Genomic DNA, 17545 nt, shown 5'->3' with positions numbered 1-17545 from the left:
GGTTACAGCAGGAAACAAACAGTTAATATGAATCACTTAGTAGGCTTATCTATCCACAAAACAGGCTGCAGATCAAAATATCAATATAAAAATACATACGTGCCAAAATAAAACACCTCCCACCTCCCCCACACATACATTTCTCATCAGGTTTGTACGAAAACTGCATTTCAGTCTAAATAAGCAAGAAAACTATAGCCAAGTGCAGATTTGGAAGAGCAGAGCAATTGACATGTTAGGATTACAATGCAAAGATAATAAACACACAATCATTGTACAATAACACACAAACACACCTTAGAAGGAAAACAATGCAAAACATTTACAGCCCACTTCAAAACCACAGCTTGAGTGTGGCCTGGGGCAATTCACCACAATATCTCTTCCTCCCCAAACCACCACAGACAAGGACTTGCTGAAAATAACCTTGCCTATTAGAAGGAAAACATCACCCACTACTGCAACTCTTTATATAACATAGACCACACCCACCACTGTCATTCATTTGGTCAGAGAAAGGCCCTTATCTCATCCCATCGTTTGCACCTGATTAATTCTCTTCCCACCTGCGTTAACCCTTGGTATACAGGCCCCACAAATCAGAGTCAGAAAGAAAGCCACAGTGAAGTGTACCTGTGCAGCATACAACAGAACATTGAACAGGGATGTGAAAGGGAACCCTATTGGCAATATTTATTGGCACTATGGGCACCATTCACTCCAGATTATCGCATGAGTTAAGGCAGTCACATGACCACATCTTGCATGCAATACTGAAAATGTCAATTCACTTTTGCTAGTATGTGGCATTTCCCATAAATCGGAAAAACACTCAGGAAATCAAACATAAAAAGGCCTTACACCGCGGTCACATCAAAGCCGATTTAGAAATCGTGCGACTTACAGTGAAGATGCCAATTTCCTTGCGATTTGCAAGACATCTGACACAGATATCTATGAAAATCGTCACAAAAGTAGTACATGTACTACTTTAGAAATCAGTGTCAGAAACGCACCCATGTAACCGCTCTAATAGCAGACAATAGGGTGCAACTTGGCATACGATTTGCAAGTCGCATGTCAGGCAAATCACATGCCAAGTCGCACTCAATGTGACCGCTTTTAGGGCGTTCATATTGGTGTGGTTCAAACTTGGTTGGAGCCGCAACAAAGTAATGAATACACTACTTTTCATGAGATTTGCAGAGATCTGCATCAGATTTCTTGCAAATCGCACTTTAAATCAGCATGTCCCCCGACTTTGAAATCATGTGACTTCACTGTAAGTCACATGATGTGACCATAGTGTAAGTCGCACCACTTCAAAATCTGCTTTGATTTGACCGGGGTGGCCCCCAGTCACATCTGGTGCAATCTGGCATGCGATTTGCATGCCAGGCAACTTGAAAATCGTAGGCTAAGTCGCACCCTATTGTCCACTAGAGGCTCCATTCACATCCAATCTGATTTTGAAATCGTGAGACATCACTGTAAGTTGCCCAATTTCCACATCAGATTAGATGTGACTGTGGTGTTAGCCCCTAGTCACATCGGGTGCAATTAGGCATGCAATTTGCAAGTCGCAGTGCATGTAAATCATGTGCCAAGTCGCATCCAGGGTGTGCAATTTCAGGTTCGATTTGGGAATTGAAATTTTACCTGATATTGGATCTAATGAATGTGGATGTGAGTATCTTAACATACGCGATTTGCTGCAGCACAATTTCAAAAGTAATTCTTGTCTAACTTTTTCTGCATTTTGTAGCGATTTCACATATAGACTACAATAGAAATCGCAATGCAAAACACAATTGAAAACGCAATAACTCATTGCTAAATCTACAGAAAACACAGTGAAATTGCCAACAAAAAGTACACTCGCATCGAGTGTGAACCAAGCAGGCAATTCAACAAAGGAAATAAATCTTTGAAGACATGCGGTACCTGCATGCTAGGATAAGGGTCCATGCCATTACTTTATTTTTTTTTAAATAATTTTCTCTCTCACTCGCTCTTCTCTCTCTCAGCTCTTGGATTGACAAACCCTTCCCAAAAGGGGGCGGAGTGCAAACCAGCATTATCAAATCAATCATTAATCCAGGCCCTTATCTCATCCCATCGTTTGACATTCACAGAAGGTGCAGCTTTAAAGGTGTTTGAACAGACAAGGCCTCATTCTAATTCACATTCTAGGGATCATTTAGAAAGAAAGCAAAGATGCTGCCACCAGCACATATATGTTAGGGTAGCCGCCCAGGGAGATCATGTAACTTCATTGCCGTGGTTGGGATTTAAACCGACAACCCTAGCGTTGTGAGGCAGCAGTGCTAACCACTAATCCACTTAGCTGTGATACTAATCCAGCCTGTATTTCTGTGGTGTGAATCAACCCTAACTCCCTGGGCAAGATCAGTGTAACTAGCCAGATATCTCAAATGTGACACAAATGTTGTGCTATGCTGCCAATTCAGATGTATGTTGGTTCTATGTATCCCAATACAAAGGACTGCAATACTAATACAGGCGTACCTCGGTTTACCAACGCCTCGGTTAATGTAATTTTCGGTTTACAAATGAAAATCCATTGAAAATAATGCCTCGGTTTACACAATTGTTAATCGTTTTTTCGCAATACAAAGTGTATGTCGGCGCTGATTTTTAAATGCAAATACCAGCCTTTTTTTTTCTTCACTATAGTTCACAAGCTTATCGATCACTTTCCCCGAAGTTACAGAAAACGTTGTATCTTTTAACCTCCCTAGCGGTCTGATTATGTCCATATTTCTATGCTCAAAGCGGTACCTTTTTTTGCATGGAAATATGTTTTGTTTTTTTTTTATTGTAGGCCTGTACTTTTTAGGAATAACTCACTGAAATCTGTCCGAACAAGAGTCTAGGAAACATCCCGGGTATGATAAAACTTGAAACGCGAAATCATAAATTATAATTTAATAAATCATAAAAAATAATAATATAATAAATTTAATTCCATAATATAATCTAACCAAAAACACTGAAATTTGAAATATAGCGCCAAGTTCGCACATCACTGAGCAAAGTCGCAAAATCGTTTTCAGTGTCTGATGACGAATTTCCCACGAATCATTATCACTCAATTCTGCAAATGGTTCTAATTTACTATCGCTGTTCTCTAGCTGGTCTAAAACCGCTTTTGACCTAAAGGACGCTTTTTGGACGCCATGGACGTTTCTCAGTTTCCAGGCAGAAAGAACAGTAAAAATGCAGGCAGGGCACAGGACAAAGCACTCGGGACAAAATGTACGTGAAATGGTTTGATACAGGAATGTTTTACTATGCGATTATAATGAATGTCACTTTTTGTCATTTTCCAATTTCTTGCCGCTCCGTCCCCCGTACGTCCTGACGTCGCAGGGAACGGAACCCGGATGACAGATGCCGGCACCCGCCGGATTACATTGCCGGGGACACTGCAGGAGGCACATCGTGGGATCGCAGGACAAGGTAAATGATAGAGGGGTTGCGGAGCAGCGCCACATGGTAAGCCCGAGTGTAGCTCGGGGTTACCGCTTGTGGTACTGAAACTTTACCCCGAGCTACACTTGGGAATACCACCAGGGAGGTTAATAAACTAAAAGTAAACATTGTTTCCTTTAGGGATATAAACTCAAATAAAACTTTCTCTTTTAGCTGGGGGAAGTGACAGCTGAATTTCTGAGCTATAGTGAAGAAAACAAAAACTAGAATTACATTTAAAAACCGGCACCATAAATAAATAATAATAAATAAAAAAGGCGTGGGGTCCCCCCTCCCATCCACACCAAGCCCTTCAGGTCTGGTATGGATTTAGAGGGGATCTTCCACGCCCCCCCCCCCTCCTGAACCATACCAGGCCACATGCACTCAACATGGGGGGGTGATTTGAGGCAGGGGGGCTCCCCCCCAAAGCACCTTGTCCCCATGTTGATGGGGACAAGGGCCTCTTCCCCACAACCCTGGCCGGTGGTTGTGGGGGTCTGCGGGTGGGGGGCTTATTGGAATCTGGAAGCCCCCTTTAACAAGGGGACCCCCAGATCCCGTCCCCCCTACGTGAATGGGGTACATGGTGCCGCTACTCATTCACAAAAAAACCCAAAGTGTAGTGTAAAAAAAGACAGGACACGGTCTTGACAAGTCCTTTAATAAAAGAAAAATCTAAAAGAATGTCCCCGAAGTAGATCCAACGTCAATCACGAAGCCTGCCGCTGGCGACCCGAAAAAAGAAAAAAAAAAAAAGGTTCCGTTCCCAACGATGGCTGCCCAGCCCTCTGCTGTGGGCCTGGCTGACAATTCTTAAATATGTAAGGGGTGGGGCCACCTGGGGACATCACGCATGTGACCCCACCCCAGGTGACATCATTGATGTCACATGGGGCGGGGTCACTCGGATGATGTCCCCGAGATGGTCCCGCCCCTTACATATTTAAGAACTGTCAACCAGGCTCACAGCAGAGAGCTGGTCAGCCATCGTTGGGAACGGAACCTTTTTTTTTTCTTTTTTCGGGTTGCCGGCGGTGAGCTTCGTGATTGGTGTTGGATCTACTTCGGGGGACATTCTTTAAGATTTTTAGCCTCTCTGCCCCAAAGCACCCCCCTGTGTTGACAGCATGTGGTCTGGTATGGTTCAGGAGGGGGGGGGCGCTCGTGTGGCACAGACCCATCAACGCTTGATCCCCAAAAAACAAAGACCGTTCCCACCCCCCTACCAGGTATAGGTAGGCTTACGACGGGGCACAGCGAGTCTCCATCGCCACCCCCTGCACCTGGAGGTAGGGGGAGCTGTCGGATACAAACACATTCTGAGAAAAGATGTATTGTAGTAAATCCAGGACAAAGTGATTATATGCCCACATTGATTGATCTTTTTCTCTCAAGAAGACAGCAATAATAGCCACCCCACTTGAGTGGGGGATGGAGCTACACAATGCCACTACATCAATCGTGACCAACCAATAATTTTCTGGTATAGCCGTCCCCTCAATAATTCTTAAAAGATCTTGTGTCTTGTACTTATGAGGGTAGAGAGACTACGAAAGGTGTCAGGTAGTCGTCAATAAGTTTACTCGCATTTTCTGAGATATACCCAATCCCTGACACTATGGGGCGTCCAGGAGGACTTTTTAGGTTCTTGTGTACCTTAGGTAGGGAATATAAAGTAGGTGTGACTGGGTGCTTGACGTCTAGAAATTCAAAGGTGTACTTATCTATGATACCCTTATTCAGGGATCTCCTAATAATGTCCCTGAATTCAGCATGAAATTTCCTGACTCTGGCTTACGGTATTCGTTTATACCAGTTATTGTTTAAGATATCATAACACATCTTGATATACCCCGGGCAGTCCATTATCACATTACCCCCTTTGTCGGAGGGTTTAATGATAATACGTTCATTTTTGCGTAATCTCTCTAATGCCACCATTTAGAGTACCCAAGGGGACATCCTTCACATATTTAATATATTTTAACACCTTCTGGACAAATGCTCAGATGTGTATATTTTTGTTTGTTTGTTTTGGAACATCTATCTAACATCCATCAAGTTATATACTATTTTGCCAATTCTTTGTGGGCCAATTGTCTCTATAACTTGGAGGTATACAACAATTCTGTTATGAACGTTCCGCTTAAGTAATCTAAGAAGGCCAGACAATGGTCATATTTATTAGAATATATTGGGGATAGAAATACTTTTTGTGTTTAATCCCTAGGATGATAGCTATGAAATAGCCCCGGGCATTGTGGTGTGCGTGCCCCTGTGTGTGCCTTGGCCTGGGGGATCCTGGCAATATCCTGTCCTATTGTATCCGCCTCTTTCTCTCGGTGGTCGAGTTTTTTGGTCTCGGCAAAATGCAGCAATTTACATTATTATAATTATATAGATTTGTGTCAGAATAGAGTTAACTTATGTTATCCAGTTTTTTATTTGAAATAAATGAATATGCTGTATTATGATCCCTTCTATATCCACAGTATTCCCTTTCTATGAACCCCTGAAGAGGCCAACTCAGGGAATCGCATTGGAAATTACCATCATATCACCATCACCGATTTATGCTTGTTACACTGCTGACCATTAGGTCATGGTCTGGTATTGTTAACATAGGGAAAGTGTGATATGGGATTCACTGTACTGAAGGGCTTTCTCTTACCTGATTTTATGGGAGGGTGTGTATGTTCCATTTTATTATATGTAATAAAAACTCATATTTTTATACATATAGTGTGTCAAAGTTGTTTTCATCCTGAGGGTATATAAGCACCTTTAAAGTCCTTCACGCCATTGTTTCTATTTTTACATGTTTATATTTGAACATGGTGCTGATGGATCTGACATACCCATTGTGAATAAAACCAACATAAAAATCAGGCTTAGCGCATGGATATATGGCAGGAGCTATGAGTTTTAAAAGTGCTTGCTTGGAGAGTGCGCATGCATGGGCGGCCAGAGCGGATGTCCTACTGACCACTCCACATAATCCGGGCACTTCAGGGGCAAAAATAAGCAGCCCCAGCTCACCTGCACTCAAGGCACACATCCAAGCCCCTTGCTGAGATGGTGAGGGCTCTCTCCATGCCCACCCGACCTGCCGGAAAGTCCGCGGGTGTATCCAATGCTGCAGTTAAAGGGGCGGGCAGGGGAAGAAAGATGGCGCCCGGCACCAGCTCCAAGGCTTCCTCAGCTGCTGAGGGATCACAGTGGCACTCACAGGGGACTGCACCTCCTCCATCTGGCCCTGGACATTGGGATGACAGCTCCTCCACAGCCATGGCTCATGTGAGTGATCTCTCTGCACCTTCTAGATCCTCCTCTAGTCCTCCCAGGTCTCCCTCACAGGCCGCAAGCTTCTATCCAGGCCACGATTCCCAAACTTCCTCCCTACTGGTCAGGGAAATGGCGGATATTTTTATTAGTCAATCGGGCAGCCAGGAATCCACACACGATGGTCCAGTGGATTCTCCTGCCTTTCCTCCTGCACCCTCACATTATTCCAGGGATTCCATACTTATTGTACGTTTTGCTGATTTATTGCAGCGGGAATTAGATAATGCTAGCACTAAGTTGACTTCTGACCTGAAACAGGATTTTCGGGAATTGGGAGATCACCTTGAGCTCCTCCACAGCCATGGCTCATGTGAGTGATCTCTCTGCACCTTCTAGATCCTCCTCTAGTCCTCCCAGGTCTCCCTCACAGGCCGCAAGCTTCTATCCAGGCCACGATTCCCAAACTTCCTCCCTACTGGTCAGGGAAATGGCGGATATTTTTATTAGTCAATCGGGCAGCCAGGAATCCACACACGATGGTCCAGTGGATTCTCCTGCCTTTCCTCCTGCACCCTCACATTATTCCTGGGATTCCATACTTATTGTACGTTTTGCTGATTTATTGCAGCGGGAATTAGATAATGCTAGCACTAAGTTGACTTCTGACCTGAAACAGGATTTTCGGGAATTGGGAGATCACCTTGAGAAGATTGAATCTAAAGTTGATGATACAGTTCACAAAGTTACTCAAAATTCTAGCATGACTGCCAACTTACAAGATCGCTTAGATGAGGCTTACAATAAAATAGATGATCTTGATAACCGTGCTAGGTGGGGCAATGGTATGTATTATTCTTGTATAGACCATGTTTTCCTCCCCTTGGACATCATGGCTAAGCTACACTCATCTAATAATATATCGACACCTTGGTCAGACCACGACCCTGTGATTTAACCACATTGGCGACTAAACGAGTCCTTACTAAGCAACGAGGCCTGTTGCATGGAAGTGGATGAACATCTAAAGTCCTATTTTGTAATTAACAAAGCCAAGGATACGAATCACTGTATTAATTGGGAAGCCCATAAAGCCTCTGTTGGAGGTTTCTTTATCCAATTTCCCCCAGAATTAAAAACCGCAAAGAGTTGATTTCTGTCAAATCTAGAGAATATGAATCGTTAGCTGCCCAACATAAAACTGCCCTGACCTCAGATCTTTTATCTAAGGTGCAACACACCCGGCTTAACCTCTGCCTCACCACAAAGGCAGAAAAACAACTACGCTGGATGAACCATAGATTTTTTTACATGGCGGAAAAGACCACGTTCTCTTCTCACGCATAAGCTTACTCCCAATTGTACTCACTCAGCACTGCCTGAGCTCTGGCTAATGGGGGGTACTATCAACCAGGAATTTCAAGATTTTTATACTTCTTTCACGGCGGCCAGCAGAACCCTCTTCCATTCGATCCTTCCTGGAATCCTTGCCTATTCCTTCCCTTATTGAAGCCCATAAAGAGCTTATGGAACAACCTATTACTTCTGAGGAGCTACAAAAAGTTATTACATTACTACAGTCACATAAATCCCTGGGCCCCGACGGCCATCCCAACAAATACTACAAAACCTTTTATGATCATTTACTTCTTCATATGACACTATACTTTAATTTACTTCTGGCCGTACGCCTTAACTCCTTTCTGGCACAATATATTCATAAAGACCAGTCGGGATTCATATCGGGTCATCAAACGTTGGACCAAATTTGTAGATCTGTTACCCTGATATCAGCTGCCCATTCCAATTGGGATACTCCTCTTTCTGGGACACTCTTACTCCTTTCTCTGGACTTTCATAAGGCCTTCGATAATTTGACGTGGGAATATTTATTTACTACCCTGCAGGCCTTTGGATTTGGCCTGATATTTCTGGCTTTATTGCCCTCGTTATATTAGAATCCCTTGGCCCAGGTCTCCATTAAAGGCTACAAATCCTCCGTGTTCCCAATCCGAAGAGGTACTAGACAGGGCTGTCCTGCTTTTTGCGCTTGCAATTGAACCCTTGGCTATGGCAATTCGGTCTCATCTCCAAATCCACAGCATCCGTTGCGGACAACAGGAACATAAATGTGCCCTATTTGGCAATAATGTTCTTATATATATTACTTCCCCTCTGATAACTATCCATAATTTACTGTCATTATTACGCCAATTTTCTGCTCTTTCCGGGCTTTCCCTTAACCCCCCTGGTGGTATTCCCGAGTGTAGCTCGGGGTAAAGTTTCAGTACCACAAGCGGAAACCCCGAGCTACACTCGGGCTTACCATGCGGTGCTGCTCCGGGATCTGTTCTTGTCTTTCCTTGTCCTGCGCTCCCGCGATGTCCCTCCTGCAGTGTCCCCAGCAATGTCCTCTGGCGGTTGCCAGCATCTGTCTTCTGGGTTCCGTCCCCTGCAACGTCAGGACGTACAGGGGCCGGAACCGGCGGGAAATTTGAAAGTGACAAAAGTGACATTCACTAAATTCACTAAAATAACATAGTAAAACATTACTGTATCAAACCATTTCACAAACATTTTGTCCCGTGTGCTTTGTCCTGTGCCCTGCTTGCATTTTGACTGTTCTTTCTGCCTGGAAACTGAGAAACGTCCATGGCGTCCAAAAAGCGTCCCTTTAGGTCAAAATCGGTTTTAGAACAGCTAGAGTACAGCGATAGTAAATTAGAACTACTTGCAGAATTGAGTGATAACGATTCGTGGGGAAATTCGTCATCAGACACTGAAAACGATTTTGCGGCTTTGCTCAGTCATGTGTGAACTTGGCGCTATATTTCAAATTTCAGTGTTTTTGGTTTGATTATATTATTGAATTAAATTTATTATTATATTATTAATATTTTTTATGATTATTAAATTATAATTTATGATTTCTTGTTTCCAATTTTAACATCCCCGGGATGTTTACTAGACTCTTGTTCGGACAGATTTCAGTGAGTTATTCCTAAAAATTACAGGCCTACAATAAAAAAACGACATATTTCCATGCAAAAAAAGGTACCACTTTGAGCACAGAAATATGGACATAATCAGACCGCTAGGGAGGTTAATTGCCAAAAAACGACAGCCCTTAATGTTTCCTTACTCATATCTGAAGAACAACAGCTTAGAACTTCCTACAATTTTCAGTGGGTGAGTAAATCATTACCCTACTTAGGAATACACCTCACTGCCTCCATCGAGATGCTTTATCAGGATAATTACCTTTCCCTCTTTAAAACACTCAAGAATGATCTCCGTCGTTGGGTTGACTATTCCTTGTCCTGGTTTGGTAGAGTCAACTCGATCAAAATGACGTTTTTGCCCCGATTACTACTTCTGGACTTCATCGATAGCGATCCCGAGATGAGACTTACAGCTTCTACAAGCTGAGGTTCTCCATTTGTCTGGAATAATAGATGGCCTCGGATGAACCAGAAGACATTATATGCTTCCAGACTATGTGGTGGTATTTGCCTTCCTAATCTCCAAGCGTACTTCCAAGCTGCACAGATCACCCAGCTGGCTTACACCACGGCTGGGGGACATACTCCCCCTTGGGTTTCTATTGAAGCTCTTTCCTGTTACCCTCTAGCTGTTGGGGCATTACTTTGGCTTCCTAATCAATTGTGCCCCCCCATGTTGTGCCCCACTCTGTCGTTTTCTTTGGTGGTTTGGGATGGGGTACGCCATTGCAAGTCATTGTCATCCCCACATACACCTATTGCTCCTGTTTTTTGCAACCCTGTATTTGTGCCTGGATTAAGACCGCCCCTTTTCAATGGTGGATCAATAAAGGCTTGCTGCGGATAGGAGACTATCTTAATGATGCTTGTATACATTCTCTGCAATATTTTAAGGACAAGCTGCATATGCCTACCACTGAAATCTTCAGATATAACCAGATTGTCTCATTTCTCTGCTCGAAGCTTGCTTTATTGGATGAGTCACCTTTGCTCACCGCCTTTGAACTCTCCTGCCAAAACAGGGATTCCCCAAGAGGCCATGTCTCTACAATATATGCTTTCCTCACTGATCCAAATTGTAAACTCCATTATATGGAACACTGGGAAAGAGATTTAGCTGTTAATTATGAATTATCGGATTGGCAAGACATCGCCTTGGCACAGTCCAAAATTTCTATCAATACTACCTTAATTGAAGCAAATTATATAACTTTGTTGAGATAGTATTTGGTTCCTACCCAGATTTCAAGGATGCTTCCGTCTGCTTCTGCGGTGTGTTTCCGGAATTGTGGCCAGGCGTAGTCTATGCATCACATCTGGTGGCAATGTAACTAGATTTTGGATTAGCATGTTCAATTTAGTAAATTTGGTGATGGGAATAAATATTCGCAGATCCCCGGAGACGGCGCTCTTTCACAAATTTCCCGATAATGTTCCCAAGAAATCCCATAAATTGATCACCTATATTTCTGGCAGCGAGAATTACTATAGCTAGACATTGGAGGCAATCGGTCATTCCACTTGATTATGTTAAAAAGAAACTTAAATGGATTATGGTTAATGACAAACTTACCTCTATCCTACACAATAATTCGAAAAAAATTCGATAACACATGGAACCCGTGGATTCAATACCTTTCTGTGCCTTAATGACCCTCCTCTTGATTTTCCTTTCTACTCTTTCCTTTGTCCTCTTTATTCTTCTTTTTTCTATTCTGCATTGTACTTTCTATGTTGGTTAGGTGAGATACACTTAACCTTGAACTGGCTGTAATTTATGTCTTGCCTTAACTGCCAATTGTTGTGGCAGAATTTGCCATTATAGGTGTTTTATATCTGTATACATGATGGAACATTGTTCATTAATACTACTTGGTTTTTTTTTTAATTATTCAATAAAAACCATTGGAAACTAAAAGTGCTTACATGCTCCCTGACGTGTACTCTTCTCTTCTACATTCCACTGTTTTTCTACACTTCTATTCACACCAGATTCCCTCTTTCTGTGTTCATTCTCATCTACTCCTCTCATTGACCATCTTCGTTCACATTCATCAATGCTAACTCTCCTTTTTTGTCATTCCCCTGCTTTCCTTCTATGCCTACTCAACTCTTTCATCACTTTCCTTGTCTGCTTTCTTCTCTGGGTGTTCATGTCTATCTACATTCATGGTAACTCTCATTGTGATCATTCTTTTTCCCATCTCACCATTTATTTTGGTTATTCCCCTTTGTTTCTGTTTCCACCAGCTCCCCTTCCAGTTCATTCTCCTCTACTTTCACTTGTTCCCACTCTCCTCTCTGATCATTCTCCTCTATCAATGTATGTTTTCCTTCCCTCTGTGATTATTGTCAACTACTTTGATCCATTTGTGCTTTCCTTCCCTCTGTAATCATTCTCCTCTACTTACATCTAAACTCACTCTCTTCCCTCTGATCCTTTATTTCATTTCATGTTTGCTCCCATTCCCTAATCATTCTACTTGACTTCCACTAATAAATACTCTCCTATCACTCGCTGATCATTCTCTTCCATTTGTACTTTCCTCTGTAATTATTCTCCTTCACTGCCACTTATGCTCACTCACCTAACCTCTACATTCACCCCACTTTGATTCCTACCTACTTTCCCTCCTTCTATTATCATTCTTATATCTTCTTCACTTCCACCCATGCTCACTGTCCTTCTTTCTGTGATCCTTCTCCTTTTCTATATTCATTTTTCATCTACTTTGATCACTGTGTGCTATTCTATGCTCTATGATCCATCAACTCAGCTTCCTTCCATTCTCACTTTCCATTCCTCTGCAAACAAAATTCTCTGCTTTTGATCCAGATATGCTTCCCTTCCCTCTATAATCATTCTCCTCTGTGATCATTTTTCCTCTACCTTGATCCATGTGTGTTTTTCTTCTCTCTATCATCATTCTCCTCTGCTTCCATCCTGCAAGGAATAATTACATAAAACAAACTACATTTTTTATTTTAAAATGTACACAATGCCTAGTCCATTTATGAATGAACAAATGTGTAGCAGTATTAGTAAAGTTTACCTGTTTCAATCTAAAGCCATCATGATCTCCTCTGTCTAATGTCATTTCCTTGCAGTATAGCAAAGTTGGCACCACAAATCCAATTACTAGCTTGATGCTTTTGCCAGAAGTATGCACTAAGCTACATCAGAAAATTTAGACATCTCCTGCAACAGGATTTTTATTTTTGTTAAAGGGATTTCTAAGACTTCACATACAGAGGAATGCATATAATGCCTATATTCTTGCTATGCTGAGATTGTTTAGGCAGTGATGGTGAAAGAGGATTCTTCTATTCAGAAATCAATGTGAGAAATGATCTAGTTTTACAAACCTACATTTCTTCAGAACCCAGGATGATTACAACCTATGTAATAGTTTGCTGAAAATCATTTCAATGTAAAAAGGTCACCTGATGGAGGTTTAGAAAAAACAGGTGTAGCCGTGTATTAAAGCAGATGTGTGCTCATATTCAAATTGCATTTCAGACACATTGGGATGTTTTAAAAATTATTTTCTATCCCTTTTACAAGGAGATAGGCACGTGGAAAGGAACATCCTGCAAAATAAGCGCAGATGTGTGAAATAAATATTTCTATAAAGCACATGCACAGGTACAGGTTCAGACCTGGGGAAGGATTAGCTGCAGGTAAGTGTACCCAAACTGCAGGATTTTTATAGATATTAGAATGGTTTGTTCGGATTTGTACAACTGAAAACAACAATACTTGTCTCCACATTCTCTCACCAGCCGGAATAGATGCTTTCAGGCTGGTAACTTACATTCTGCAGCAGTGTATCCAATATGAAAACACACCCCCATAGAACTTGACACATATAAATGGTAAACCCATTTGTCAGATTTGTAAGACTAAAAACCCGCACATAGTGCTTTGCACCCTTTCTCGGTCTATTTGAACCAAAAAATACCAAATTTGTACACAAGTCAAATTTAAGCCTAAACTGGTCTCCACTGTTCCAGATTTCTTGTACTTTAAAAAGCATTTCCTCCAAATACTGGAAGACGACCCAGTGCAGCCTGTGGTATGGAGAGTTTGCTGGATAGGCTGCCAATGCACTGTCATTAAAACTCTTGTATGCCCCGAGATTATTTTATATGTTTTAAGGAACCAGTGTTCACATGGATGAAGTATCATAGGATACTTCCTTCAAGTGTGCCTGCACCCCCCTGGTGTCCTGAGAGGCAAGATCCTAAAGCTGCAGTAAAGGTATGTATATTTTTAGATCTTGGACCAATGTAAGTACCAGTTTCCATGGATATCATCCAGGTTTGACACATGCATAATCACTGTAGCAGGTGCTCTTACTACAGCGATCACCACTAGCTTCTCAGGTCCTGTACCAAACTAATGACCTCTGGTGTTCACTAAGCAGCAGGGCAGTCATTCTGCAAAGGAGGATCAGGATAGTTAGTGGCTGCCCTGCTACAAGAGGTTGAACACAAGAGGTTGCTAACTTGACACAAGTATCTTTCAGAGAATACTTCACATTTTCCTAATGAATGCAAAGCATTCTCTGATCGGATGAGGTGGAGATCGAGACCATCGGGCATCTCCATCTCTTCCAAGCAGAGAATCTAGCGGAGAGCACTGCAGTAGAGATGCTTACTACAGTGATTTCCAGCTTCCATGGGAATTTTGCAGGTATTACACATGCATACTTACATTGGTACAAGTTGGATCAATGTAACTATGTAATAATATGCATACCTAAACGAAGGTTCAAAACATGGCACTTTCACACGTGAGGTTAAAAGCTATCATTTGGTTACTTTTGCAATCTAAACACCTCTGCTATGAAAATGTTAGAAAGCTTTTCTGTCTAGACCACAGTTCTTGAATTTTTGGCTGATCAGTTTTGCCCTGAGCACATCAGTTAATAGAGAAGTATAGCCAAAGCTATTCTGGCTATACTTCTCCTGGGGATCACAGAACTTCAGTTCATTTTGCACTCCTGTGACCCATTTTCAGCTGACAGCGGGCTAAAGCTGTCACAAAATCAGTCCGAAATATCAGTCCAGGCTCAGAAGAGATCATGACCATATGGTTGGGATCCACCCAGATGCCTGCATGGCACCAAGAGCCTGAACCAGCCACTCCAGCCCCCTTGCCCCCCAGCCCGGTGCTCCGGTGAGTGCAACAGGGAGAAAGGGGGAGAACTGAGCAATCAGCAGCATTTGATCGCTCAGTTTTCAGCTTTAGAGGACAGATGCAGCATTGGATCAATGCTCCATCCACCTAGGTGAGTATAAATGTTTGTTTTTTTTTAACCAGTAGCTGAGTTACTGGTTTCAACCCCTTTCAACTTCATGAACATGTTAATAACATTTTGAAATAAAACCTTTCAATTCTTATTACATACGTCATTTTAGACCAAGTGATATCTCTGTTAAATGCACAAAGATCAAGGCAGGTGGCAGAGTTAAGTACATCGCCTCCTGTAAACCTCACAGTACAACTGTGCAGGAATGAAGGTAAGGTTGGAGTTCAGTTTTACTTATAAGATAGAACATACATACCTGAGACCCCACTCTGTAAGCAGTGTCAATCTGTGCTTTGAGTATGTTGCATTTTATGTGTTCAGGTAAAGGTGAAGGAGGAGATATTGGAGAGTGCAGTGGCTTTTCATATGGTTTCTTGTCTTCACTCTGTATTTTTTTTTAAGAAATACAAAATGTACATGTTACTTAATGAGCTGAGTAAAAACACAGAGGTAGCATACACACTAGTATAAAAAACGTATTTCCTGATTGTGTTTTGATAAATTTAGTTAGAGAATCATTACTCCTGGACAGCAGGAAGTTGCTTGCAATCCCCCATACAGTAGCAAGCTAGGTGTGGCAAGGGCAGTATTAGGGGCCAATTGGCTGTGCTGCATGCCCATGTGCTAATATGTAGCACACACAGGCACAAGTAACAGTCTTTTTTTCTGCTGTAAACTTCTAGTACTCAACCACATTTAGGTCCCCAGAAAATGGTCAGCAAACAATATAGTTTCTCAAAATAACTTTTAGTGAGCGAAATTACACAAGTATGAACAACAAATACTATTACAAACATGTAGCGGCATAATTATAAAGCAGGAAATATGACTTTCACCAACCATTTACTGGTGGTGAATCATTCACTGTCAATTCAAACCAAATGCACCAGGATGATTCACCAGTGGTAAATGTTGAATGCTTGATTCATTTTTTTTATAAATATGGCCCTTGAAATTTCTGGAAACCCCCCTATTGTGTTAGTAATCACAATATATATTACTCAGAAAGTCAGACAGCTTGTAAGGGAATCCCCATTCCCCCACAAAATAACAGATTCTGATGTAGTATGTGGTTCAACAATCATAAACAGCAAAGTGATGCGGTGCGGTTCCTGTGCGAATCACATGCAATATACTGAGCCGCAAGTATGTGAACCCAGGCTAAACCAAAAGTCCATCCAGTTCAACCATTTAAAAAAAAAAAAAGTTATAATCCTATAGCCACAGTTGATCCAGAGGAAGGCAAAAAAAAACAGCAAAGCATGATCCAATTTGCTGGCGTCATTGACGCCAATATTCCCTCCCAGTCTAAGTCTTGGGAGAGCAGCTCTCAGCCTTAGAAAATTAGCTCTCTTAAAATTGAGCATTTTTAGTTTTCCCGTATGTGCTTACTGAATAAATGAAATCATGTTATGGTCACTGCTACCCAGATGTTCTTTTATATGGACATCCGTAATAAGCTCTGCATGGTTTGAGATTACCAGGTCCAGCAGAGCATTATTCCTAGTTGGGGCCTCTATGAACTGTACCATAAAGTTGTCCTGTAGTAGCTTTAAAAATGTTTGCCCTTTAACTGTTCCTGCAGTACCATTACTCCAGTTAATTTCCGGGAAGTTAAAATCCCGCATTATTACCACTGTCCCAGCCCTTGCAGCCCTTTCGATCTGTGCAAGGAGCGGAGTCTCCACCTGGAAGGCCTATAACAAACTCCAATGATTACCTTTGTAGTACATAGTACACACCCCCATGTGCAGTTCCACCTATAATGCTTCAGCCTCATCACACTCTCCATCAACTAGGTCCTCTTTCACATTCGCTCTGAGATCACTTCTCACATAGAGACAGACACCACCACCTTTCCTATTTACCCTGTCTCTCCAAAAGAGAACATAGCCAGGAATATTAATGGCCCAATCATGTGAAGAATGACACATCAATGTGTCTATACCATATATCACAGAAAAAAGGAATTAATATTGTACAGACTCTATAGACTATTTAAACACTTGATGTAAGCCACATTTTCACAAGAACACACAACGTGCAGTTTTTTAACCCACATATTCAAAGTACATATTTTCTCACAGCATAAAGAAATAAATACTGTACTGTAAAGACTCCATATACAGTATTTAAACCCTTGGGGCGGGCCACAATTTCAATAGTACACAGCATGCAGTTTTCAGCTCAAAATGCAGAATAAGGTATAGACAGTATATTTCACAGAAAAATGGGAATAAATAATGTTCAGACTCCAAAGAAGTAGTTGAACACTTTGATAGGCCACGTTTTCAAAGAAAAATGGAAGGAATATTTTACAGACTCCATAAACCATAAGTAAACACTTGGGGTAGGCTACATTTTTAACCACTTGCCGCCCACCCACAGTAGAATTACTGTGGGCTGGCCGCAGCTGCAGGCACCACAGTGTACTGGTACGTTGTGGCA

General features: G+C 41.9%; 1 protein-coding gene across 2 annotated transcripts in view; it reads right to left on the bottom strand.

Moving 5' to 3' along the window:
- The window catches only part of EPB41L4B (erythrocyte membrane protein band 4.1 like 4B), a 566800-nt gene that overhangs the window by 145741 nt on the left and 403514 nt on the right, over nucleotides 1-17545 (bottom strand). For both annotated transcript variants that reach the window (XM_089689066.1, XM_089689067.1), the window contains one exon: nucleotides 15354-15482. In XM_089689066.1, coding sequence (XP_089545192.1) covers nucleotides 15354-15482 — 129 coding nt within the window. The remainder of the gene's footprint in view (nucleotides 1-15353; nucleotides 15483-17545) is intronic.

This window comes from Staurois parvus, unplaced genomic scaffold (genome assembly GCF_062004578.1).
Source record: "Staurois parvus isolate SC_StPar_1 unplaced genomic scaffold, SC_StPar_1.0 ptg000468l, whole genome shotgun sequence".
In the NCBI taxonomy this organism is placed as follows: Eukaryota; Metazoa; Chordata; class Amphibia; order Anura; family Ranidae; genus Staurois; species Staurois parvus.
This window is presented reverse-complemented; position numbering and strand designations above follow the sequence as displayed.